This window comes from Oncorhynchus kisutch, linkage group LG5 (genome assembly GCF_002021735.2).
Source record: "Oncorhynchus kisutch isolate 150728-3 linkage group LG5, Okis_V2, whole genome shotgun sequence".
Classification (NCBI taxonomy): Eukaryota; Metazoa; Chordata; class Actinopteri; order Salmoniformes; family Salmonidae; genus Oncorhynchus; species Oncorhynchus kisutch.
Window position 1 is genome coordinate 31,718,676 of NC_034178.2, and position 27,652 is coordinate 31,746,327.

At 46.0% G+C, this 27,652-nt stretch overlaps 1 protein-coding gene across 4 annotated transcripts in view; it reads left to right on the forward strand.

The window, feature by feature from the left end:
* Positions 1 to 338: 338 nt before the first annotated feature.
* The window catches only part of LOC109890915 (ras association domain-containing protein 5), a 58,153-nt gene continuing 30,839 nt past the window's right edge, over positions 339 to 27,652 (forward strand). For 2 of the 4 annotated variants that reach the window (XM_020483053.2, XM_020483054.2), the window contains exons 1-2: positions 339 to 1,296; positions 26,301 to 26,425. In XM_020483053.2, coding sequence (XP_020338642.1) covers positions 438 to 1,296; positions 26,301 to 26,425 — 984 coding nt within the window. In that variant the 5' untranslated portion in view covers positions 339 to 437. Of the gene's footprint in view, positions 1,297 to 17,529; positions 18,393 to 26,300; positions 26,426 to 27,652 lie in introns of those variants that run through there. The other 2 variants (XM_020483055.2, XM_031824865.1) reach the window with 1 other exon arrangement.

Sequence of the window (27,652 nt, forward strand, 5' to 3'; positions counted from 1 at the left end):
ATAAGTATTTGACGTAGAAAATATTATTTTACTATTCGTTTTTTTACACATAACAATTCAAATATTTAAATAAAAGTAATTGTTTTGGGCTGTATTAAAACATATATTCAAATACACAAACAAAAGTATTTAAAATATAAAACACTCAAATACGAACTCAGGTCGGCTACATTGTCATGCAGTTCTGTAACAGTAGGCCTAGAAATAGGTTAGTAGTAGTAGTTTAATCCCTGGTTAGCCTCACACCAAATCAGAAATCACCGATTAATCCCCGGATTAGGCGCGCGGCCGCTTTAAGAGTGCTCGTGCCTCTCTAGCCAGTGGCATTTAAACGTTTATAGATTCATCGTAGTGTAGGCGTCACACTAGCTGCATGCGTGCCTTGGCTGGTGCTTCAATTTAGAGTTTACATTCACAGCACACACATACACCGAGCCATGGCTTCAGTGAGTGTGGTAGGACCAGGACAACATCGACCGGCTCCCGACCACCAGCTAGTCTTTCATAAACTAAAGGCCGCCGGGAGGAATAAAAGAACGTTACCGTGGAAATCCTCCGTGGACATCATCCTCGGGAAGAGCTCGGTGACGCGGGAGTGCGGTTCGGTTTCGGCGGTATCAGCAGTCACAGCATCCCCACTAAACCCGTCCCTGACCCCGGGACAACAAGGAGCCGCATCCGGGGTAGGAGGGGGGGATCCCGGGGTGAGGCGTGAGGCTCAGCCGGTGCTGGTGCCAAGTAGTTCAGACAGAGAGAGCGACAGCAGCAGCCCTGACTGTGGAGACACTACAGCGGCGAGGGAGAAGGACACTGGTCAAAGCGGACGGAGCGGTAGCGGGAATGACTCAACCCGTGATCGAAGGAGTTCCCTGAAGATCCTTACAAATGTTATGTCAAGCACGTCAGCTGACACACAGATGACAGACGTCAAGTGTGACAGATCAAGCGCGCCAACAAACGGACACATGGGAGCACACTCACATCGGGACCGTCCGGTCAGAAGGCGCGCATCCCACAGCCCCAATGGTCAGACCACCAGGCTGGTGACCAAAGGGGACACCGGGGGACCACCGTTGGAGCGGTTGACACAGGGAAGGACCGGGGTCGTTAAACTCGCGCGCACAGAATCCCACCGAAGGGAGGTCTGGTCAATATTTGGCTCCCAGGAGCAGGAGGACGCGCGCGTGCGGTCGGAGACAGGAGAGGGCCACACGTTTGGGACCAGAACCGTGACTCAGGACTGGTGCGACGTCTGTAACCAGCGGATCAGTGTTCAGCAGGCGCTCAAGTGTAAAAGTAAGTAGGGTAGGCTAGCCTCTAGGCTATGACAGTACAATACAAATATATTCCCACTTCTGCCAGAGGAAGATGTGCCATCTGTTGCTTTACTACCAGATGATTTGATTTGGATCTCTTTTAGTCCCCATTTGGACTAATCTTCCAAGAGTCCTTAAAAATTAAAATACAATTTATAATACAAACACATTTTCACATATAACACACTATTACAAACATACATAGTATACTGACATAATGACCCAATAAATACTCAATCTAAAAAATATTGATTCTTCATCTACTATTGTCCCACAATATTTCTATCTATTATATTTAAATTGTTTTTAAAACAATGTTGACATTTATATATTGAAAGATGATAGAGATGGTTTGTGGTTGATTTGCTTTTATGTTACGTATAGCATAATTGCTTTGACGGGTGTTCTGTGACGTCATGGTTTGGCGTTGAGGCTTGGATATCGATCTCATTCCAAGGTGGAGGCTGCTGGCTCTTGTTGTGACCGGATTAATGTGAAGGGCATTTTCAGGCCAGGACTAGAATAGCAATTGGTCACACTTTATTTGGATAGTCTGGATAGCCCATCTGTAGATGCTCTACAGATGGTCATACTATCAACAAACTAGGCTACATGTTGATAAACAACTGCTTGCTTTAAGGTTCGGATTAGGAAAAGGGTTAAGTTTAGGATAAGGGCTAGGGACAGGGATAGTAAATAGTTGAAATGTTATTGAGAGTCTGTAGAGCATCTACATATGTACACTTCTGAGAGAGAGAGAAATTGTGTGTGTGTGTGTGTGTGTATGAGAGAGCGTGTTAGTGTGACTCTGCCAAGCATTCAGAGCTGCAGCCAGCCGCCTCCTATGGAAACCTCATTATCTTGTCCTCCCAGCCTCATCTCCCTGGCCCCCTCTCCTCCTCCAGCCTCCCTCGCCTCTGTGTCACAGCCAGAGTTGCAAGCACAGCTTTTGGATTGTTTATTATCTATTTCGCTTGGTTTGGCAACATCAACATATTTTCCCCATGCCAATAAAGCCCATTAAAGCGAGAGAGGTGTAGAGAGAGAGAGAGAGCGACATGATGTGAGCGGACAAAGTTAGTTTAGGGAGTTAACAGTGTTTCGTATGTGTGTGCGTAATAATCATGGCCTACTGCAGTGAACGTGTCAGTACTGTTACTGTAGGATATCTGCCATTGTCACATCTGTATGGGGGTATTTTTGGTCACAGTTATCTGGACGTGTGACTGCTCTGGAGGGTAGGGGACGGCATGTGTGTGCCCACATTTTATTTGTCACGTACACATGGTTAGCAGATGTTAATGCGAGTGTCGCGAAATGTTTGTGCTTCTAGTTCCGACAATGCGGTAATAACCAACGGGTAATCTAACCTAATAATTTCACAACAACTACCTTAGACACACAAGTGTAAAGGGATGAAGAATATGTACATAAAGATATATGAATGAGTGATGGTACAGAACGGCATAGGCAATACGCAGTAGATCGTATAGAGTACAGTATATACATATGAGATGAGTAATGTAGGGTATGTAAACATTATATTAAGTAGCATTGTTTAAAGTGGCTAGTGATACATTTTTACATCAATTTTTCCATTATTAAAGTGGCTGGAGTTGGGTCAGTATGTTGGCAGCAGCCACTCAATGTTAGTGGTGGCTGTTTAACAGTCTGATGGCCTTGAGATAGAAGCTGTTTTTCAGTCTCTCGGTCCCTGCTTTGATGCACCTGTTCTGACCTCGTCTTCTGGATGATAGCGGGGTAAACAGGCAGTGGCTCGGGTGGATGTTGTCCTGGAGGGCAGGTAGTTTGCCCCGGTGATGCGTTGTGCAGACCTCACTACCCTCTGGAGAGCCTTACGGTTGTGGGCGGAGCAGTTGCCGTACCAGGCGGTGATACAGCCCGACAGGATGCTCTCGATTGTGTATCTGTAAAAGTTTGAGTGCTTTTGGTGACGAGCCGAATTTCTACAGCCTCCTGAGGTTGAAGAGGCGCTGCTGCTCCTTCTACACCACTTTGTCTGTGTGGGTGGACCAATTCACTTTGTGCGTGATGTGTACGCCAAGGAACCTAACTTACTACCCTCTCCACTACTGTCCCGTCAATGTGGATAGGGTGGTGCTCCCTCTGCTGTTTCCTGAAGTCCACGATCATCTCCTTTGGTTTTTTTTACGTTGAGTGTGAGGTTATTTTCCTGACACCACACTCCGAGGGCCCTCACCTCCTCCCTGTAGGCCGTCTCGTCTTTGTTGGTAATCAAGCCTACCACTGTAGTGTCGTCTGCAAACTTGATGATTGAGTTGGAGGCGTGCATGGCCACGCAGTCGTGGGTGAACAGGGAGTACAGGATAGGGCTCAGAATGCACCTTTGTGGGGCCCCAGTGTTGAGGATCAGCGGGGTGGAGATGTTGTTACCTACCCTCACCACCTGGGGCCCATGCCTTCATAGTGTGTGTGTGTGTTTTAACAAGAGGGGTGAACAGACATGGCTCAGGTGTCATCTGCCCTACATTTAGTCTTACTGTAGGCTACTCTATCACAATTGTTCTCTCATACACACAACCTCACACACTACTTTCTGCTCTAGATCCACAGTGCAACAACAATCCGCCACTGACACTTCCATGACCTCCTCCACTCGTTCTCTGTCCTATGAAGGCCCAAAGTAGGCCCTATGTATGTGCTATGTCAGCATGCTCCGATGACATAGTTGAGTTGTCCTACCCGGTGCATAGAGGAGAGAGCAGGTCATCGATTAGAATGATATAACACACACCTCCACTGCTCTGGGCTGCAAAGGGTTAGACCAAGCAAGCGTGTTTGACCTGGCACTTTCTGTGGTGTGTGTGCGTGCTGAGCAGACAGTGTGTCAGCAGCACTCTGTCATGGGGAAGATGTGACTGCAGAGGACTTCGCTATAAATGAGGGGAGGGGGGGGGGGGGGGTGTAGCGCGAGCGAGAAGATGAATTGGATGGGATGAAGACTGGAAAGAGGGAAGAGCGGAGCAGAGTGAAAAGAGCTAGAGGAAGAAAGGAGGAGAAGTGTTGATGAGGAGAAAGGTAATAAAGGGGAGAGAGCGAGGGAACAGGGCGAGAGCGAGAAAGGATAGTTAGAGTCGAGGACAAAATGGGAGGGAGAGGGGGAGGAGAGGGGGAGAAAAGAATAGAGAGAGAGGGGGAGGAGGGAGAGTAAAAGAGTGGATGAGGGATAGAGGAATGAGAAAGGAGAAGGGGAGAGAGAGAGGGAGCCCAGTACTGCAGTGCTCTCTGATTTAATGTGCTATCAGCAGGAGCTCACTGGAGCGAGACCAGAGACACGCTATAGCTACTGATCAACACTCCAGCAACTGAGTGTTATGTGTGGAGTTGTTGACAGTGCTTTATTCTACATCCATATAGTGCAATTGTTTATAATCTCCATACCATGCAGGTTATAATCTCATAGAGCAGTTTGGGATAGACACACTAATCCCTCTTTATATATTAATCGTGTGTGTGTGTGTGTGTACAGTTTCTTACTTTAACCATCCTTGGTCTTTAACTGAAGCCACACAAAATGCATTATCAATGGACAGGAACAATGGAGAGGGAGGAGTTCTTGGCTAGGGAACAAGGGTTGAATGGCATGTTTGGGGGTATTTGTAGTGGTAATGAACTTGGCCCCTCAAGCTAAAAAAAGATTATGGCTGTGTCTTTAGGTCAGTGTAGTTTTAAAACACACACACACACACACACACACACACACACACACACACACACAGCTAATAACAGGGAACTGTGGCCGAGACTTTCATACCGATAAACAACCATCGTTCTCTCTTTTCTCACTCTGTAATTTATCTCAAGTGTTCCGTCTTTGTTGCTATTGTTAAATTTATAGCCTATAGAAATAATCCTCTGTTTACTCCTCTTGGAAGAGCACTTCCTGGGAATCATATGGCCTGCAGCACAATTCTCATCCCTAGTTCTTTGTTCCAATAGACTTATGGTATAAGGTAACACCAAGTAATTTAGTCTCCTGAACTTGTTCAACAGCCACACCATTCATGACTAGATTCAGCTGAGGTCTTGAATTAGGGAATGATTTGTACCAAATACAATGCTCTTAGTTTTAGTGATGTTCAGGACCAGTTTATTACTGGCCACCCATTCCAAAACAGACTGCAACGTTTTGCTAAGGGTTTTAGTGACTTCATTAGCTGTGGTTGCTGTTGCATATATGGTTGAATAATCAGCATACATGGACACACATGCTTTGATTAATGTCAGTGGCAAGTCATTGATAAAAATAGAAAAAAGATCGAGGGCCTCGAGAGCTGCCCTGCAGTACACCACACTTTACATGTTTGACATTAGAGAAGCTTCCATTTAACCTTTTCACTAGTGTTCCAAATATTTCTAACGGTCGCCCCAGTGTGAGTTGTTTTAAGCAGGTGATGTCAGTGTTCCAAAATGTGATTGTTACGCAACACAACAGTTCATTATTTTCCAACAAGTTTTATTTTCTAACAGTTTGAATTGTGGTGTGTTCCACCTCCTCATTAATTCACAGAGAAAGAGCCCATTTCACTGTTGCCAATTTGTTTGAAGCTTTACTGAGCTGGACAAATGTCTCTCTTTGATGGGAGTCCAAGCACTTCCCAGTGTTTCCGCAGATCAAGTATGCAGACATTTGCACAGTCTTGCACAAACCTTTTCCCCCTGGCACATTTTTTGGTTGGCGCTCGCATTGCCTTCATTGTTGTTTTCCTTACTTTGTCAAAAATTATTATTTCTAAGTGCCTTATTTTCTGCATAATGTGTTTACTGTTTTATTCACATGTTTTGAAGTACTGGTGGCAAATCATGTATTCCGATTTTTGAATAGATTGCAATGGACAACTATGATGTGTGTAAAATACTTTTTTGAAGGTTGTACTGATTATGATGAGCTAATGGTAAGCTATTTGCCAACTATGTGTGTCGCTATGTTTGTTGACATAATACAATGTATTCTGGGTGTCACGTAAATGTCTGTTAGACTAAAGATGTTATAACAAAATGAAGTGAAGGAATGGTTCACTCATCTTTCTAGTAGTGAATGATCGTGGACGACAGACCCATTCAACATGCAAACAGACCAAACTCATCTTGTCTTTAGTTAGCTTTGGTTGGCGCGCACAAACTACCCATTGTCGAATTACTTTTGATTTGTAGAAAGTGTTTTACAAAATTATATAGATCAAATCTAATTTAAACTATAATCTAACAGTTTGCTAAGAGCTGGCAGCAAGATGATAGGTCTGCTGATAGAACCAGTAAAGACCGCTTTACCATTCTTGGGTAGCGGAATGACTGGCTTCCCTCCAGGCCTGAGGACAAAGTCTTTCCTTTAGGCTCAGCTTAAATATATGACAGATAGGAGTAGCTATAGAGTCCGCTACAATCCTCAGTAGCTCTCCATCTATGTTGTCAATGCCAGGAGGATTGTCATTGTTGATCGAGAACAATCATTTTTCCACGTCTCACACACTAACTTTACAAAAATATAAAATTCAAACTTGAAATGTTTTTCTTTCATTATTATTATTTTTTTTTTACATACATGAGCACTATGGCTCACTGTTCGTTGTTGGCATCTCCTACCTAAGTTTGCCCACTTTGCCAATTAAGTAATCATGAAAATAATTGCCAACATCAAATGGTTTTGTCATGAATAAGCCATCTGATTCGATGAAAGATGGAGTTGAATTTGTCTTTCTGCCCATAATTTCATACTCCAAAGTCAGCTACATTGTGATCACTGCATCCAATGGGTATGGGTACAGCTTTAGAACAAGGTTCTACAGTATTAGTAAAAATGTGATCGAAACATGTGGATGATCTTGTTCCTGTAGTCTTTGTAAACACCCTGGTAGGTTGATTAATAACCTGTACCAGATTACAGGCACTGGTTACAGTAAGAAGCTTCCTCTTGAGCAGATAGCTAGATGAAAACCTGTCAATATTCAGGTCCCCAAGAAGTACATTTTTGGGGGGGTTGTATCATTTGATTTGCACAACATGCCTACTTACTTTGAAGATGCAAAATATATTTTTTTATTGTGAAACAAACAAGAAATACGTTTTAAAAAAACAGAACTTGAGCATGCATAACTATTCACCCCCCCCCAAGTCAAATACTTTGTAGGGCCACCTTTTGCAGCAATTACACCTGCAAGTCTCTTGCGGTATGTCTCTATAAGCTTGACACATCTAGCCACTGGGATTTTTGCCCATTCTTCAAGGCAAAACTGCTCCAGCTCCTTCAAGTTGGATGGGTTCCGCTGGTGTACAGCAACCTTTAAGTCATACGACAGATTCTCAATTGGATTGAGGTCTGGGTTTTGACTAGGCCATTCCAAGACATTTACATGTTTCCCCTTAAACCACTCAAGTGTTGCTTTAGCAGTATGCTTAGCAGTATGAATAGCAGTATGTCATTGTCCTGCTGGAAGGTGAACCTCTGTCCCAGTCTCAAATCTCTGGAAGACTGAAACAGGTTTCCTTCTAGAATATCCCTGTATTTAGTGCCATCCATCATTCCTTCAATTCTGACCAGTTTCCAAGTCGCAGCCAATGAAAAACATCCCTACAGCATGATGCTGCCACCACCATGCTTCACTGTGGGGATGGTGTTCTCGGAGTGATGAGGTGTTGTGTTTGAGCCAGACATAGCATTTTCCTTGATAGCCAAAAAGCTCAATTTTAGTCTCATCTGACCAGTGTACCGTCCATATGTTTGGGGAGTCTCCCACATCGCCACTTTTGGCGAACACCAAACGTGTTTGCTTATTTTTTCTTTAATGAATGGCATTTTCTTCTGGCCACTCTTCTGTAAGCCGTACACTCCACAGAGCTGGGCTCTAAAGTGGTCCTAAACTCCAATCTCCGCTGTGGAGCTTTGCAGCTCATTCATGGTTATCTTTGGTCTCTTTGTTGCCTCTGTAATTAATGCCCTCCTTGCCTGGTCTGTGAGTTTTGGTGCCCTCTCTTGGCAGGTGCCATATTCTTTCAATTTTTTAAAAATGGATTTAATGGTGCTCCGTGGGATATTCAGAGTTTCAGAGATTTTTTTTTATAACCAAACCCTGATCTGTACTTCTCCACAACGTTGTCCCTGACCTGTTTGGAGAGCTCCTTGATCTTCATGGTGCCCCTTGCTTAGTGGTGTTGCAGACTCTGGGGCCTTTCAGAACAGGTGTATATATACTGAGATCATGTGACAGATCACGTGACACGTAAAGTCCACCCGTGTGTAACCTAACTAATTATGTGACTTCTGGAGGTAATTGGTTGCACCCGATCTTATTTTGGGGCTTCATAGAAAAGGGGGTGAATACATATATACGCAAATCTTTTCCATTTTATTTTTGCGGAATGTTTTGAAACAAGTTATTTTTCTAATTTCACTTCACCAATTTGGACTATTTTGTGTATGTCCAATACATGGAATCCAAATAAAAATCCATTTAAATTACAGGTTATAATACAACAAAATAGGAAAAATGCCAAGGGGGGATGAATACTTTTGCAAGGCACTGTACTGCTGTATCATCAAATGAATTATGTAAGTGAGTCTCAGAAATGGCTAATATATGAATCTTATCTGATGTTAGCAAGTTATTGATTTTGTGAACCTTGTACTTGACTACTATCGTCCTGGGCCTGTCACCTGGGCCGGTGGTGGGTTTTCCAGTCCTGTGTGTGCGCTCCACCTCAATCTTCCTGTGATCCATCTTCAGTTTCTCAGTCATTTGGCTCACTTTGTCCTCAGACTCCATCCAGGTCTCATGTGGAGATTCTACATAGGTTATGTAGGTTACACTGTTACGTAGGTTACACTGTTACTCTTTGAGGTCCCAGACAGGGCAGATCACAAGGAAGATTGAAAACAACAACAAGGGGAGCTAGCTAGTAACCAATCTTTTTCAATAGAATTTTCTAAACTTCCCAAAACAACAAACTGAGCTCTCCCTCGTTCCGAGTTCAACAGGAAGTGGCGAAGAAGATTATTTCTGTTATCCATGGTAGACAGACAGACAACTATAATACTTAGAGCAGACATCCAGTCTAAAAGGCTGGTGACAGACAGAGACCTATAAGACCTATGACAGACGTTAAACATCTCCTTATGTCTGTCTCTTAGACACTAATCTGGCTAGTTTAGGATCACTCCTCTCCACCTCTATCCTCACTGGCTTTCCTTTCGCTCTTCCCCCTTTTCCTCTTCCTATTTCCTTCTCTTTTCCTCTCCACCTCCATTTTCTCTCTCCACTTCCTCTAGTCTTACTCTACCCCGTCTCTCTGTCTGTATATCTCTTTGCTCCCTCTCTCTGTTATGTTATAGTGACTGCAGTGGGTTGTTAATCCCAGATGAGGCAGCTCCTGCCGGGCGATTAAGACTGGGAGAGCAGTCAGACGTCAGATTAACTTTTAATTGAATGTTTCTGAGGTGGCTGTCGTAGAACTACACATACAGTACCAGTCAAAAGTTTGGACACACCTACTCCTTCATTCCAGGGTTTTTCTGTAATTGGACTATTTTCTACATTGCGAAGACATCAAAACTATGAAATAACACATATGGAATCATGTATTAACCAAAAAAGTCTTAAACAAATCAACATATAGTTTATATTTTGGATTCTTCAAAGTAGCCACTCTTTGCCTTGAAGACAGCTTTGCACACTCTTTGTATTTTCTCAACCAGCTTCATGAGCTTCATGTTCCCACATGTGCTGAGCACTTGTTGGCTGCTTTTCCTTCACTCTGCGGTCCAACTCATCCCTAACCATCTCAATTGGGTTGAGGTCGGGTGATAGTGGAGGCCAGGTCCAAAAAAAATCAGTTTAATCCATTTTAAATTCAGGTTGTAACAAAAACAAAATGTTTAAAAAGTCCATGGGGGTGAATACTTTTCTGAAGTCACTGTAACTTCCAAAATAAAGGAAACACCAACATAAAGTGTGTTAATAGGACCACCACGAGCCAGAACAGCTTCAATGCACCTTGGTATAGATTTTACAGTGTCTGGAACTCTATTGGAGGGATGCGACACCATTATTCCACGAGAAATTCCATAATTTGGTGTTTTGTTGATGGTGGAAAACACTGCCTCAGGCGCCGCTCCAGAATCTCCCATCAGTGTTCAACTGGGTTGAGATCTGGTGACTGAGACACACACACACACACACATTTGAAATGCTTTATTTGAATCCACCAATCAAATTGACAAAAAAAGTATCCAAACATTTCAAAGGCACCTCCTTCTCAAAATGGCTAGGCTGCCCACAACAGCTGAAACAGAGCAGTACCTAGCCAATTGATTTGCCCTAGTTTTTGTCAGGCCCGCAATCTGCCAATCTGTGTACGTTTCCGAGACTGCCAAATATCAGCGCCACCAGCTTGCGCCTACACCCGAGGCTGTCCAAGCGTGCCACGAGTGGCTGTCATTTTAAGCAGCTTGTCGGTAAAGGCCTTCTCCATGTAGCCGTCAAATGAGCAGCCCACTTCCAAAAGGAGCACCTCCCCCTGGCCTCCACCCACAACAACAATATCTGGCGTGTTTGGCCCACAGGAAAACACATCAACCACATCAAACCAGCTTCCCCTTACATAAGAATGTTTCTTCACGTGTGCTGTTGAGACTACTCGTCTCACCTCGTTTGCTATCAGGTCGAATAGGTGGTCATGTCTAACAATGTACAAATCCTTGTATGAACAGCAGCCATTCATAATCCATGACGTTTCACTCATGTAGAATACAAAATGGGTCATGGTTTGCAGGGTACCGGAGTGATAGATTATATTTTGTTGGGAGAACTTGCAGCCTTGCCTTAACAGTAAAGATGACACACACACACACACACACACACTTTAAAACCCCTATGCTCCTTTGAGACCCCTCTTTCAAAGTCCCCGAAGATGGCTTTATTTATTTATTTATTAAGGTCAAATACAAACATACACATAGGAACAACAACTTACAGACGCACAAACAACGACGACATCTCCTCTGCCCAGGCCTGCATGCTCACATCTCCATCCCTAGGGCCTGCATTATTGTTTGCCTTAGATTGTACCAATGTGTTTATCTCGGTCGCCCATGCTGTTTCAATATTTAAATCATTAGATTTTTCTATTGTGTTAATGATGGAGGATTGATTGATTTCCAAATGTTTTATATACGTTTTATTCAAGATGAGGGATGAGAAGAGACTAGTCCATCCCATCGGGTATTTCGCTACACCTCCAATTTGTCATGTCTTGAAATATTTGGACAGAAGAATTCAAAGTAATTTTACATTGTAATACTTCTGACAGCCAACTTTCTAGCTCCGCCCATAACTTTTGGACTTTATAGAATTCCCCAGAAAGCATGGATTATTGAATCATTCTTAGTTTTACACTTAAGACATGACCTGTACATTGGAGGGCATTGGTGTAACATAGCCAACAGGTGAAGGGGCTGCCTACTAAATTACCTGTTGGGGCCGGCAAAAAATGGCAGTGTGGAAGATCAAGAAATATGAGATGCAGGGGGCGGGGTGTACTGACCCCAGAGCTGTGCTGACCCCAGAGCTGTGCTGACCCCAAAGATGTGTGTGTGTGTGTGTGTGTGAGCTGTGCTGAAAACAGAGCTGTGCTGCTGTGGCTGGTGCGGGCTCCGCTCAAACTGGACCATGTAATATAGGGTGTGGGCGTCGGGGGTGCTATGTACAGTGGACGAGAAGGGGGGGCTTGGTTCTAACTTTCTAGGTCCGTTAAAATGAAGTGAAGTTTGTGCTATTAATTATGTAACTATTTGGGATTTATTGACACCGTTTTCCATCCATTTCTATAGCGGACCCTTGTGCAAAACTGAGTCAAAAGTATTTTTTTAAAATCAACCAAGCATGAGAAGACTTTGCTTTTGTTTTGCTTGTCAAATAGGTTGTCAATTTGTCAGTTAGGTTGTACAGGGTGAATACGTGGTCTGTCGTACGGTAATTTGGTAAAAAGACAATTTTGTTATTTGCTCAGAACATTATTTTCACTGTGGCGTAGAAGTTGTTTATGGTAATGCTGGGGATTTTCCCAAGGTTGCTGTTGAGTCATATCCCACTGTAGTTATTGGGGTCGAATTTGTCTCCTTTTTTTGTGAATTGGGGTCATTAGTCCATGGTTCCAAATATTGGGAAAATGCCACAGCTAAGGATGATGTTAAAGAGTTTAAGTGTAACCAATTTGCGGTCTGGATATTTGATAATTTAATTTAGGATTACCATCAAAACCACAGGCCTTTTTGGGTTGGAGGGGTTTGTAGTTTGTTCTGTAGTTTAACCAATGTAATTGGATAATCCAGTGGGATCCGGTAGTCTTTAAAAGCTGATTCTAAGATTTGTAATTGATCATGCATATGTTTTTGCTGTTTGTTCTTTGTTATAGGGCCAAAAAGATTGGAAGTGGAATTGGATTAATGTCTCTTCATGTTGTTTGTTAAATAAGTTCAAATTTTCCCAGAAGTGGTTAGATTCTACGGAATCTTCAATTACATTGAGCTGGTTTCTGACGTGCTGTTCCTTCTTTTTCTTTAGTGTATTTCTAAGCTGTTTTAGTGTTTCACCATAGTGAAGGCGTAGGCTCAGGTTTTCTTTGTCTCTGTGGATAGGTTTCTCAATTTATTTCTTAGGTTTTTGCATTCTTCTTCTTCTATCTTCTCTCTGCTTTCTCTCCTGTTCTCTCTCTCTGCTCTCTCTCTCTCTCTCTGCTCTCCCTCTCTCTCTCTCTCTCTCTCTCTCTCTCTCTCTCTCTCTCTCTCCAGGGAGGCAGGCAGGCAGGCAGGCAGGTGTGGGGTCGGCCTCTGGTCACTGCTCCCACAGGAAAAGATGTGGAGTGACACTGCCACTGATAACACAGCATGCAGGTTGACAAGCAGGGGACATTTGAGCAGAAACAACCATGAATTAGTTAAATACAGAACAGGAGATCAACCGCCCTTCTCGTGCAGTGAGCCTGTTCAACCGCCCTTCTCGTGCAGTGAGCCTGTTCAACCGCCCTTCTCGTGCAGTGAGCCTGTTCAACCGCCCTTCTCGTGTAGTGAGCCTGTTCAACCGCCCTTCTCGTGCAGTGAGCCTGTTCAACCGCCCTTCTCGTGCAGTGAGCCTGTTCAACCGCCCTTCTCGTGCAGTGAGCCTGTTCAACCGCCCTTCTCGTGCAGTGAGCCTGTTCAACCGCCCTTCTCGTGCAGTGAGCCTGTTCAACCGCCCTTCTCGTGCAGTGAGCCTGTTCAACCGCCCTTCTCGTGCAGTGAGCCTGTTCAACCGCCCTTCTCGTGCAGTGAGCCTGTTCAACCGCCCTTCTCGTGCAGTGAGCCTGTTCAACCGCCCTTCTCGTGCAGTGAGCCTGTTTTTGGCCTGTAGCGATGTGTGTCACTGTTGCATTAGGCCTTACAAAGCTCTCTCCGTTGGTACCTAATCACCTTCTATACTCTACATATTCCCTTCCTATGCCCTCCCTACAATATAACCTCCCTACAATGTCCTCCCCTACCCTTCATATACCGTGTCCCTTTCCTATGCTCCCTACCCTAAACCCTATGCCCTCCCCCATCTCCTACACAGTGCTGGCCTTGTCCTCAGCAGCAGCCATAGTAGTATGACTGGGTGTTTCATTCTCAAAGCTCCATGGACTCCAGCAGAGGAAGTAGAGTGTGTTAATATCTCTTAGCTTCCTGTACTAACATACCACTGCCACCAGCATAGCTACGAATGTCTAACATAACCCCTCCTGACCACGCTAGTGTCATCTGAGCAGAGAGTTCAACATTGGGCCAGCCAGGCAGGAAGATATTTTTTAAAGTGTGTGAAGGTTGGTTGTATGTGTCCGTCATAGAGAAGTTGCTGCCTCTGAGCTTTCAATTCACCCCTTCATGATTTCTTTTTTTTCCGTTTTATTTAGCCATTATTTATCTAGGCCAGTCAGTTAAGAACAGATTCTTATTTTACAACGACGGCCTACCCCGGCCAAACCCTCCCCTAACCCAGACGACAGTGTGCCAATTGTGCCCCACCCTATGGGACTCCCGATCACAGCCGGTTGTGATACAGCCCAGGATCGAACCAGGGTCTGTAGTGACGCCTCTAGCACTGAGATGCAGTGCTTTAGACCGCTGCACCACTCGGGAGCCCCATAAAATGATGAGTGTATGGCATGCATGGTTAGGGTTGAGCCAGGGTGTGGACATGGAGCCAGTGTTAGGGTTATGGCTAGTGTTAGGGTTGAGCCAGGGTAGACATGGTGCTAGTGTTAGGGTTAGGGTTGGGCCAGGGTGTGGACATGGAGCTAGTGTTAGGGTTATGGCTAGGGTTAGGGTTGGGCCAGGGTGTGGACATGGAGCTAGTGTTAGGGTTATGGTTAGGGTTGAGCCAGGGTAGACATGGAGCTAGTGTTAGGGTTATGGCTAGGGTTAGGGTTGGGCCAGGGTGTGGACATGGAGCTAGTGTTAGGGTTATGGCTAGTGTTAGGGTTGAGCCAGGGTGGACATGGAGCTAGTGTTAGGGTTAGGGTTGAGCCAGGGTAGACATGGAGCTAGTGTAAGGGTTATGGCTAGGGTTAGGGTTGGGCCAGGGTGTGGACATGGAGCTAGTGTTAGGGTTATGGCTAGGGTTGGGGTTAGGATTGAGCCAGGGTGGACATGGAGCTAGTGTTAGGGTTATGGCTTGGGTTAGGGTTGAGCCAGGGTAGACATGGAGCTAGGGTTAGGGTTAGGGTTAGGTTTGAGCTAGGGTGTGGACATGGAGCTAGGGTTAGGGTTAGGGTTGAGCCAGGGTGTGGACATGGAGCTAGTGTTAGGGTTATGGCTAGTGTTAGGTTTATGGCTAGTGTTAGGGTTATGGCTAGTGTTATGGTTATGGCTAGTGTTAGGGTTGGGCCAGGGTGTGGACATGGAGCTAGTGTTAGGGTTATGGCTAGGGTTAGGGTTGAGCCAGGGTAGACATGGAGCTAGGGTTAGGGTTATGGTTAGGGTTAGGTTTGAGCTAGGGTGTGGACATGGAGCTAGGGTTAGGGTTAGGGTTGAGCCAGGGTGTGGACATGGAGCTAGTGTTAGGGTTATGGCTAGTGTTAGGTTTATGGCTAGTGTTAGGGTTATGGCTAATGTTAGGGTTATGTTAGGGTTGGGCCAGGGTGTGGACATGGAGCTAGTGTTAGGGTTAGGGTTATGGCTAGTGTTAGGGTTGAGCCAGGGTGTGGACATGGAGCTAGTGTTAGTGTTATGGCTAGTGTTAGGGTTATGGCTAGGGTTAGGGTTATGGCTAGGGTTAGGGTTGAGCCAGGGTGTGGACATGGAGCTAGTGTTAGGGTTATGGCTAGTGTTAGGGTTATGGCCAGTGTTAGGGTTAGGGTTGAGCCAGGGTGGACATGGAGCTAGGATTAGGTTTAGGGTTGAGCCAGGGTGGACATGGAACTAGGGTTAGGGTTAGGGTTGAGCCAGGGTGGACATGGAGCTAGGGTTAGGCTTAGGGTTGAGCCAGGGTGGACATGGAGCTAGGGTTAGGGTTAGGGTTGAGCCAGGGTGGACATGGAGCTAGGGTTAGGATTATGGCTAGTGTTAGGGTTATGGCCAGTGTTAGGGTTAGGGTTGAGCCAGGGTGGACATGGAGCTAGGGTTAGGGTTATGGCTAGTGTTAGGGTTATGGCCAGTGTTAGGGTTAGGGTTGAGCCATGGTGGACATGGAACTAGGGTTAGGGTTGAGCCAGGGTGGACATGGAACTAGGGTTAGGGTTAGGGTTGAGCCAGGGTGGACATGGAGCTAGGGTTAGGGTTATGGCTAGTGTTAGGGTTATGGCCAGTGTTAGGGTTAGGGTTGAGCCACGGTGGACATGGAGCTAGGGTTAGGGTTAGGGTTGAGCCACGGTGGACATGGAGCTAGGGTTAGGGTTAGGGTTGAGCCAGGGTGGACATGGAACTAGGGTTAGGGTTAGGGTTGAGCCAGGGTGGACATGGAGCTAGGGTTAGGGTTATGGCTAGTGTTAGGGTTATGGCCAGTGTTAGGGTTAGGGTTGAGCCACGGTGGACATGGAGCTAGGGTTAGGGTTGAGCCACGGTAGACATGGAGCTAGGGTTAGGGTTATGGCTAGTGTTAGGGTTATGGCCAGTGTTAGGGTTAGGGTTGAGCCAGGGTGGACATGGAGTTAGGGTTAGGGTTGAGCCAGGGTGGACATGGAGTTAGGGTTAGGGTTGAGCCAGGGTGGACATGGAGCTAGGGTTAGGGTTAGGGTTAGGGTTAAATATAAAACATAAGGAAGTGGTTAAACTGTTATGGCTGCCCGGGGATGCATATCAACAAGTGATATTGTTTTCACGTAAGAGCCTCCTATATCTGTTACTAACGTGTCTGTGTGTGTGTTTAGGCTGGTGCAGTTCTCCTGTATGTGTGACAGATCTGTGGGGAGTTTTACTCAGGCTAAATTTAGGGTGCCCTTGACAGGTCCTGGGACTGCTCAGAGGTGTGTGTGAACCGCCTTGTCTTAGAGGATGTTAAAGGGAGGAGGAGAGGGCACACAGCAGGCGTTCCAGCTACAGCAGAGACCAGTGCTTAAAGGGATACTGCGGGATTTTGGCAATGAGGCCGTTTATTAGGGTTGGACGGTATCCAGATTTGCATATCGTCACACCATCCTTTTCTCACCCCGGGATTCATGGTATTACCAGTTTAGTACACAAGTGAGTCCAAAAGGGGGATGTGCATCTCCATATTAGTGTATAATATAGATTATTATGTCATATAGGTGTGTGTCTGTCTGTCTGTGTGTTTTAAAAAAAATGTTCATTAATGGTGACATTTATATGCAGTGTAAAGAAGTGTGTGATTGATGAGGGCTGGAACATCCTGTGTCTCCAAACTCCTCAGGCTCAGAAGTAGGGCAGCCCTCTCTCTTTTCTCCAGCGCATATTAATAGCCATTAGTGTGTATCATATACACCAAGATACGCACACAGACACACACGTCACAAACACACACACACACACAGCTTGTGCGATGCATGTCATTTACAATAATACGATTTCCCACCATCTCTGTGATGTTTTGTGGTGAATCATTTCAGTTCATCAGGCTATGACACACACAGAGAGAGAAAGAGAGAGAGGGACATTCATTGGGGCTCTGTCTCTTTAAGCTGTTTGCTGCTGCAGAGTGTGTGGGTGCTGCAGCAGAGGCACTGAGAGAGCGAGAGAACGAGAGAACCCCGGAGTCCGTCAGCTACAAAACAAGTGAATGAGAGAGAGATATTCCAGTGGAGGGGAAAGGAGAAGCGTGAGGGTAGTGGTACGTGTGGGCAGTAAGGAAGCGGTTGGCAGAGGAGGAGGAGGAAGTATAGGCAAGCTGAGGTTTGAGGACTTTGAAGGGTAGAGGTGTGTGTGCGCGAACTAGCGGAGTGGTACAGGAGGAAGGGGTGTTGATCATGAGTGTGTGTATGTGTGAGGTAAGAGCCGTGTAAGTGTGTGTTAGGTGTGTGTGTGTGTGTGTGTGTACGGGGTGGCAAAGCGAGAGGTGGACGGGGTGCTGGTACGGAGCGTGGCACAGCTGGGCGAGTGGTGGCGCTGGGATGGCGGGCACTGGGGAGGCTGGCGAGCTGGCAGCCCTCGGACCGACAGGGAGCCCCTCAGCCGCAGGCAGGAGAGGGGCAGAGGGCACACGCCAGGGAGCGCTGTTGGGCTCGGGTACAGGACAGCGCCCGCAGGCTGGTGCCATGCTCCCAGACAGGCACAGGTAGCGCCGTTGGTTACGGGGCGGCGGGTAGAGGAGGGGGAGGCGGGGGACAGCGGTGAGGGTGTGAGCCAGGTAAGAGCTTCTCAATCCTTGTCTCTGCGTGTGAGGGCTGAGGTGGGTGGTGAAGGAGAGGGGGAGTTGGGGGGTGAGGATGGCGATATGGGCAGTGCGTGTTTCGGTCAGGTGTCCAGGCGTTTGGGCCGGCTGTTACGGCGCCTGCCCAAGTCTCGCTCCTGGAGTGACGGACTTCGGATGCTCCGCAGAACCAGCTCCAATGGATCACTCATCAACTCTTCCTCAGGTATGGAGGGATGGAGGGAAAGAGTAAGAGGAGATGGGGGATGGATAGGAGTGTCAGAAAGAGTGGGGAGAAGATGATAGGATTTACAGGTGATAACGGAGGATGAGGAGACTGGACAAGCGGTAAGAGCAGAGGAAGAAAAGGATACAGGGGAGAAAATGAGGGAGGCGGTGGGTGTATTGTTACATTGTGTGCAACAGGGGACAGCTCTGCAATGACCATTTTGTATGCTGGTACTCTGAATCTCTCTCTCTCCCCCTGTCTATCTCTCTGATCTCTCTCTCCCTCTCCCTCTATTGTGTTGCGTAAATGTGTGGGGATGAATAGATAGAGGGATACAGAAAGAGAGTCATCAACACAGTGGAGCTTCTGGAACTCTTCCCCCAAACAGGGCATAGGGATTATCCACACACTGTTCAGTGAACCGACTCCCCTCCACTGGCAGTGTTCTATCACAGGCCATCCAGGTCATGCATATTCTACGTCTCTGAATGTCAGCCCCTGATAAATGTGTTGTATTAAACCTGATCTGTAAACTGATGGGACGATACCATAAAACCAGATTATAGACGCCCGCCTGTGGTCTGTTGGGGGAATATGATATTCGAGCTGGCTGTTGTAGGGGCCCGGGAATGGAGTTTTTAGCATCGACCCTAGCGCGTGTTTGTTCCCAGAGAAAGGGGAACGACTGACGCAGTTGTGTCGACTGATAAATATAGATGGCACAATGGTAGGAGAAATAACGTAATAAGGAGAGCCAGATCGATAGATTTACATAGGGAAAGAGGAAAAGAGACTGAAGTGTTTGTGTGTGTGTGGATCATTTTACTTCAACGGTGGCAGGATAGCCTCGCGGTTGAAGAGCTTTGGGCCAGTTACAGAAAAGTCGCTGGTTCGAATCCCCGAGCTGACTAGGTGAAAAATCTGTCGACGTGGCCTTGAGCAAGGCACTTAACCCTAATTGCTCCTGTAAGTCTCTCTGGATAAGAGCGTCTGCGAAATGACTAACAAGTAAAAATGAAAGGGTGTTTTCTTCTAGACCTGTCTGTGTAGGGCTGATAAGGTCCTGACCAGAACTCATCACTACGCCTGTGTGATGCCACAGCCTCTAGAGACTTCTATATCAATCAGGGCTAGTGGAGAAGTTTAAATAGCTCCGTTTAAAAGCAGTTTAAATAGCCTAAAGAGCTCCTTCAGATTCCACAGTTCCTTTTCTACTTAATCGTAGATCATTGCATCAAAACATGGAATTATCTGAAACTAGTCTTTATTATTTTTTTCTCAGGAAAACCTCCTGGCCTCCAGTCGCTGAGTGTGTTTTTCTCATTGGACTGCTGCGTTCCTCTGCCCTGACACGATGGTTATATCTGGTGTGTGTGTGTGTGTGCACGCGCCATTTCATACCATGAATTCTGTCTGAAAAACATTGATCTGGTATATTTTATTCCTATTGTGTTACTATTGAATTGTTAGTATTAAAAACTGTTTGGCATGGGCTCGTAAGCACGTTGTGTTCCTCACATGTGACAAATGCAATTTCACACACCTTTCATCCATCTCTCACAACATCTCCCTTTCATTGGCTATCTCTAGTTCTCTCAAAATCTGCCCCCTGTGTGTGATTTGGCTAGCTGCGTTTTCAGGGGGTCTCTGTGCTGTGTGTGATGTCAGCTGTAGACAAGCACACAGATGCGTTCGACATGTGTGTTCTGTTAGATAATGTCCTGGCCTTCTCTCCTCTGTTGCCTGGGAGACGGGGACAGTTCTGTGTTTTGGTTTGGCCTCCTGTGGGAGCTGTAGCCTGTAAGAACTGAGGAAGGAAGGAGTGGTAGGGAGATTCAGATTGGTGTTACTGTATCCAGCAGGGACCAAACACACACACACACCGGAGCTTCAGAGGGGGATAGCAGACCATTTTGGTTTAGCTTAAGGGTTTGTTGACTTTGGCTGGTGTAGGCGGGTCAGAGCACGAGCTGTTTATTCAGGCTTTATCCAGGCTGGGTGAGCGGCTGGTGGGCACAGATGGATGTATGAGAGAGAGAGAGAGACGGGAACAGGGAAGTGTCCGTGATGGAAGAGAGGTGTGGAGGACTGTAGCAGTGCTACCACAGAGGGACATAGCTGGTCTCAAGGTTACAGTCTCTGGCACCAGAAAAGTCTGCTGACGGAGGTGAATCTGAGAGAAAAGGGGGGGGGGAGATATACAGAACAGAGTAGGAGAGAGAGAGAGAGAGAGAGGGGTGTCAGCATAAAAGGTCCTGGCGACTGTCACACACACACACACACAGAGATCAGTGTTTCCCCTCTTTCGTAAAAGCCCCCCTGAGTTCCAGGTACTGCAGGGGGATTCTCCAGCTCTGACCACAGCACGGCTCAGGGAAGCACCACACCGCCCCATAGTGTTCTGTCCCTATAGGGGAAGGGCTTCTGCAGAACCCAAAAGGAACGAGAGGGATAGAGGGCAAGGAAGACAAGTAGAGAGAGGTTATACGAGTTGTGCTGGGGAAAGTCCAGTTTTTTTTTGCAGTGCCTGTAGGGGAAGTGAGGTTCAGTACAGTAATGCCACAGTGCGGTGTGGCTCTGTAAGGGAAGTGACTCTTTAGACAGAGGGCTTGTTTGACAAGGAGGAGATTCCTTATGCTGGCTGGGGGAGTTTAGAGCCCAGAGCCTCGGGGAGAATGACTGTGTGGAGTTTCAAAGTTTATTCGCCACGCACACGGGATACAACAGGTGTAGTAATACGAGACAGTGAAATTCTTACCTTTTTTTAAATTCTTAGCTCGTTCCCAACAATGCGGTGATAAGAATAACGGGAAATAGAATAAAAATGAAAAGTAAGAATAAAAACGACACAATAACTAATGAGAGTTAAAGAACACAAGAATCCAGGTTGATTCAGATTAGGTCCAGTACTTTATTCAATGTGCAGGGTTACTGGAGCTGTTGAGGTGGGTTTATACATAAAAAGTGACTGGTAGCAGGAAATCCAAATACAGGTGGAAGTCGGAAGTTTACATACACTTTGGTTGGAGACATTAAAACTCGTTTTTCAAACACTCCACACATTTCTTGTTAACAAACTATAGTTTTAGCATGTCGGTTAGGACATCTACTTTGTGCATGACACAAGTAATTTTAACAACAATTGTTTACAGACAGATTATTTCCCTTATAATTCACTGTATCACAATTCCAGTGGGTAGGAAGTTTACATACACTAAGTTGACAATGCCTTTAAACAGCTTGGGAAATTCCAGAAAATGTCATGGCTTTAGAAGCTTCTGATAGGCTAATTGATGTCAATTGGAGGTGTACCTGTGGGTGTATTTCAAGGCCAACCTTCAAACTCAGTGCCTCCTTTGCTTGACATCATGGTCAAATCAAAAGAAATCAGCCAAGACCTACAAAAAAAATTGTAGACCTCCACAAGTCTGGTTCATCCTTGCGAGCAATTTCCAAATGCCTGAAGGTACCATGTTAATCTGTGCAAACAATAGTACACAAGTATAAACACCATGGGACCATGCAGCTGTCATACTGCTCAGGAAGGAGACTCGTTCTGTCTCCTAGAGATTAACGTACTTTGATGCGAAAAGTGCAAATCCCAGAACAACAGCAAAGGACCTTGTGAAGATGCTGGAGGAAACGAGTACAACGGTATCTATATCCACAGTAAAACATATATTGAAGCAACATCTCAAGACATCAGTCAGGAAGTTAAAGCTTGGTCACAAATGGGTCTTCCAAATGGACAATGACGCCAAGCATACTTCCAAAGTTGTGGCAAAATTACTTAAGGACAACAAAGTCAAGGTATTGGAGTTGCCATCACAAAGCCCTGACCTCGATCCTATAGAAAATGTGTGGTGCAGAACTGAAAAAGCATGTGTGAGCAAGGAGGCCTACAAACCTGACTCAGTTACATGAGCCCTGTCAGGGGGAATGGGCCAAAATTCACCCAACTTATTGTGGGAAGACTGTGGAAGGCTACCCGAAACGTTGGACCCAAGTTAAACAATTTAAAGGCAATGCTACCAAATGCTAATTGAGTGTATGTAAACTTCTGACCCACTGGGAATGTGGTGAAAGAAATAAAAGCTGAAATAAATCATTCTCTCTACTATTGTTCTGACATTTCACATTCTTAAAATAAAGTGGGGATCCTAACTGACCTGAGACAGGTAATTTTTATGAGGATTAAATGTCAGGAATTGTGAAACTGATTTTAAATGGTTGTGTCTGAGTGGGTAGAGACCTGCTCAGACAGACCTCGTCTCTTGTGTTCATACTGGCACAGATCATTCTTTTTAGTTTACGGAGGAACCGGTCAGCATTCCTGAAAGTGTTGCACACACACAGATACAGACACACACAGTTAGCATTCCTAAGAGCTCACACACACTATGCCCATCCCCAGATAGCAGCAGATATACAGTTTCACACGTTAATGAAGACCTCAAAACTGTAATTTATAAGTATCATTAACCTGAGGTTGTGTGTGTGTGTGCGTGGCAGGTAACCTAGTGGCTCAGAGCGTTGGGCCAGTAACCAAAAGGTGTGCGTGTATGTATCTTTGGTGACTGTTGGCCCAACAGCTCTTAATACCCGTAGTTCTCCGTCACGGATGAGAGGGAATGTTTACTCTTTCAGAGGAAAGGAAAGTAGAAGAGTGCTGACTATCTCTCTCTTTTCATCCTCTGTCGTTTCAGTTTGATGGCTTTTCCCTGAGGGGATTTCCAACTGTCACTGTCTCTACTGTAGAGAGCGTTTGGAAGTTCCAGCTCTGGCTTTGAGGTTTGATTATTTTGGTTAGATATGGGTGTTTTCAGGTAAATCCTGTGAGAAAATGGAATCCCCTGCTTTTTTGCCTTACTGTCCTAACTGCAGAGAGAGAGAGAGAGGGAGGGACTGGGTAAGGGAGGATGGAGAGAGGGGGAGGGAGGAGAGTTGGGAGAAGTAGAGAGACGGAAGACATGTCTGAGTCAGTGTGAGGTCAATCAATTGTTCAGTCTTCTCACTTCAGCAGTTGGGCTCCGTCCTCATTGTAGACAGAGGACATCGACCACACCTCTGCACCCACTGCTGTTTCTCTCTCTCTCTCTCTTCCTCATCTCCTCTCCTCTCTCCCCCTCCCTTCCTCTCTCCTATGCCATAGATTTTTTCCCCTGCGTCTAGTTTTGTAAGACAATGCTCAAGGAGCCGGAAAATCTTAGCTCATCCCTGCGTCTGTAACCCGAGACGCCCTGTGTGTGTGACCAAGGCTGGGCCAGGCGATATGGAGAGGAGGATGGGGGGGGAGGAAGGGATGGGGGTGTTTGTGATGGCCAGGGGAGGGTACAGATCGTCTGCATCCTGCCCGGATTAGCAGGAAGGCAGACTGAGACGTGGGACAGACAGACAGACAGACAGACAGACGGCTGTGTGATGGTGGCAGGAGGAACATATGTTTACTGTGCTCCTCTGGGTAGGGGGTAGTCTCTTTTGCAGCAAGCAATACTGTAGGGTAGAATAGGGGGGTATAGGGGGAGTAAATTAACAAAGGTTATAGGATTCGTAAAGGGGGTCATAGGGGTGGGAGTTGAATTTCTAGGGGTACGTGGGTAGAGAGAAGGCGGCGAGGAGAGAGGGTGGTACGGTTAACGCGGTGTGGTTTCAGCGGCAGAGGGGTTTAGACAGTAAAGACCCTAGTACTGATGGGGTGTAGGGAGTTTACTCACTAATAGTCCTAATGTGTGTTCTGGGGGACCTCATGGGGTCTTCGGGGGGCTTTGAGTCCTCTAATCCACTCTGAGCCTGTTTGGGACAGTTAATTGCATCCCCCTCGGTGCTGTAGAGACACAGAGGCTGTCACGTTCCTCTGCCTTCAGCCCTGTTCTGCTGTGTTCTTCTTCTTCAGCCTGGAGTTATGAGAGTGTCTTTATTCTCTTCTTAACGTGGCTTAGTCTGCGCTCACAGCTGAGCTTTTCAGGGTGCGACGCTTCATCAACATGCGCGGGTGTGTGTGCGTGTGTGTGTGTGTGTGTGTGTGTGTGCAGAGTGAATACAGTAAGTGTGACCAATATCAGACTACATTATCCGTCCCCTGTTGACAGCAGTGTATCAGAGGCAGGAAGAGGAGGAACAGATAGACGCCCAGGCAGCTCTCCATCCCGCTGCGCTCTAAGACGTACGGGGCATCTATCTGTCAGACTGGATCCACCCTCCTGCTCCTCTGTCTCCGAGCCTGTGGACAGGCCAGGGTTGTTCACCTCTTAGCTCTATAAATCGCATCAACACTCCAACAAACAGGTCTCAACTGATCCTTGTTATGGGAAGATTAGGTGCAGCGCCAGACCTACCCGGGCGAACGAGTCTGACGTGAGTGGGACAGATGGGGTGTCACCTAAACCTGAGGGGCGAGATGTGAAGAGGAGGACAGGATGGGAGAGTCTCCTCCCGAAATGCATTTCCCCTCTCTGAGTGTTTGGGTTGGCCTTCTGTCTCTTGTTCTCTCGCTCTCTCTCTGACCTCTAGTTCCATCAACACTGAGAATCTCTTTCCCAGGCACCTCCTATAAGCAAGGCCTCCCAGCCTGTGCCTCCCGCTGATGCGTCAGGCTCCTCCAGAAAGGATATTTTGCCTTGGTTACCGTGCTTCTGTGTAGCTGTCAAAGTGTGTCGCTTCTGACTGTTGACCCTTCTTTTTGTTTTAATGGGAGAGCAGGCTGTCGCTTTCCCTTCAGAGATCAATCTCTTCCTTTCCTCTGCTCCTTTCCCCCTGACCTCAGATCTAAGAACACTCAGCAGTGACAGTCTTTTCTATGTGTACTGTTGATTCTGTTCGCGCCATGCACTCTCTCATCTCGATCGGTGAGATTTTAGCTCTTTGGCACCATCTAGTGACATCTGTCATAGAGTATCACTGTACTGTACTTAAAGGGATAGTTCCCCTCAAAATCAGTGCTGTGTCGAAAGCATACAGAGAGCAGCCTTCTAGGTGGCGCCACGTGAACACGTTTCTCAGGCAGAAGACTGAACTGAACACAGGAGCACTTTAGCAGATTTGTCTGACATATGGTGAAAATACACTGGAGACCCGAGTCATCGAATCTATTTCATCATTATTCCCGGAGAAAGGATTTGTAAGCGTGTGTTGCGTAGTTAAATGTTGTTACATGTGTTTTGTATTGGAGAACGTCCCCAGACCTCGACTCATTCCTCTGCTCTGGGAGAGAGGTCTCTGACTGCTGGCTACATGGCTAGTATGTGATTCTTCAATAGACTCCCACACAGAGCAGTGCACTCTGTCAGCATTACAGTACGCCACACAAAGACAAAGGTGATACAAATAGTCAAACAATGAATGAGGGGATTTGATTCAACTGGCCAGGGTTATACCGGGCTATGGTCCATCATGTGACCGGGCAAGGCGGTGAGGGAGTCACGCCTTGTTCATATCGAACAGTTTTCATTGGGAAGGCAGATGAAGAGATTAAAATGAAATAAAATACAATCCCTTTTGCATGTGAGAACACAGAATCCTCCTCATTACTCTCCACGTCAGGCTGCTGAGGGGAGAACGGCTCATAATAATCCCTGGAATAGAGTCAATAGAATGTATTTGATACCGTTCCACTAATTCCGCTCCAGCCATTAACACGAGCCCGTCCTCCCTAATTAAGGTGCCAGCAACCTCCTGTGCCGACATCACTTTTATTTTTGAGCCAACTTCACCATCAGCCAGAACAGGGCACCTAGCTGAAGCCCAGTTCCAAAACGAATGCAATCTGTTTTCATCTGGCGTAAACTACACCACCTGGGCCAGATTAATAGAATCCCCTCAGTTCCGAGGACAATGCGTTATCATTGCTGCTCTCTAATCCCTGTGTGTGGACCCAGTCATTGATTGGTCTGTTTGTGTGTCCGTCAGACTGCAACTACACCTGTCACCAGGAGTGTGGCGGGCGGGTCCAGCTGGACTGCAACCAGAGAGACAGCAACCCACGGGAAAGGACATCTCCCAGAAGACACTGCTCCACGCCTCCTCAGTACAAGGTAAATTGGACCTGGAGCTAAATCAATTAGGTGCATACTGTGTGGTGGGGGTAGTTGTAGGTCACGAGCTGTTTGACAGGCTGCTGCTGGTCTTGTTGGATGTGAAGGACTTGAACTGATGACACTCAGAAAGTCAATGCAGCAGACACACATTTGTTTTAGTATCCTTGTGGGGACCTAACAATTGATTTAGCATTCAAAAAACTATTTTCCCTAAACCCTAACACCTAAACGTAACCTTAACCCATAACCCTAAATTGTAACACCGAACCTAACACCTAAGCCTTTTTCCCTTGTGGGGACCGGTGAAATGTCCCCACTTGTCAGAATTTTCCTTGTTTTACTATCCTTGTGAGGACTTCTGGTCCCCACAAGGATAGTAAAGCCAAACACACACACACATACACACACACACACACACATATATACACACACACACACAGGAGACAAAGATGTAACATCCACTCAATCACTATAGATTTTCTTCATTGATCCACTATTCTTGTGAGCGCAGTGCTCTGCATGGTCAGGAGACCCTCCGCTTGTGGGACTATTGTTTGTTTGTCCAGTCTGATCACCGAAGAAACAGTGTGCTTATTTTTCTTTATTCTTCCGGGATTGTCACCATTTTGAAGTTTTAGTCGAGCACCTGATTCCCTTTTTTGTTTAAGCTGGACTAAAGTGTTTGGGTATACTTTTTGTTCCTTTTGTCTATAGTCTATATCGTCACTGCTATGTACAGTGGGGCAAAAAAGTATTTAGTCAGCCACCAATTGTGCAAGTTCTCCCACTTAAAAAGATGAGAGAGGTACACTTCAACTATGACAGACAAAAGGAGAAAAAAAAATCCAGAAAATCACATTGTAGGATTTTTAATGAATTTATTTGCAAATTATGGTGGAAAATAAGTATTTGGTCACCTACAAACAAGCAAGATTTCTGGATCTCACAGACCTGTAACTTCTTCTTTAAGAGGCTCCTCTGTCCTCCACTCGTTACCTGTACTAATGGCACCTGTTTGTTACCTGTACTATTGGCACCTGTTATCAGTATAAAATACACCTGTCCACAACCTCAAATAGTCACACTCCAAACTCCACTATGACTGAATCTGCAATAGGTAAGCAGCTTGGTTTGAAGAAATCAACTGTTAGAGAAATTATTAGGAAATGGAAGACATACAAGACCACTGATAATCTCCCTCGATTTGTGGTTCCATGCAAGATC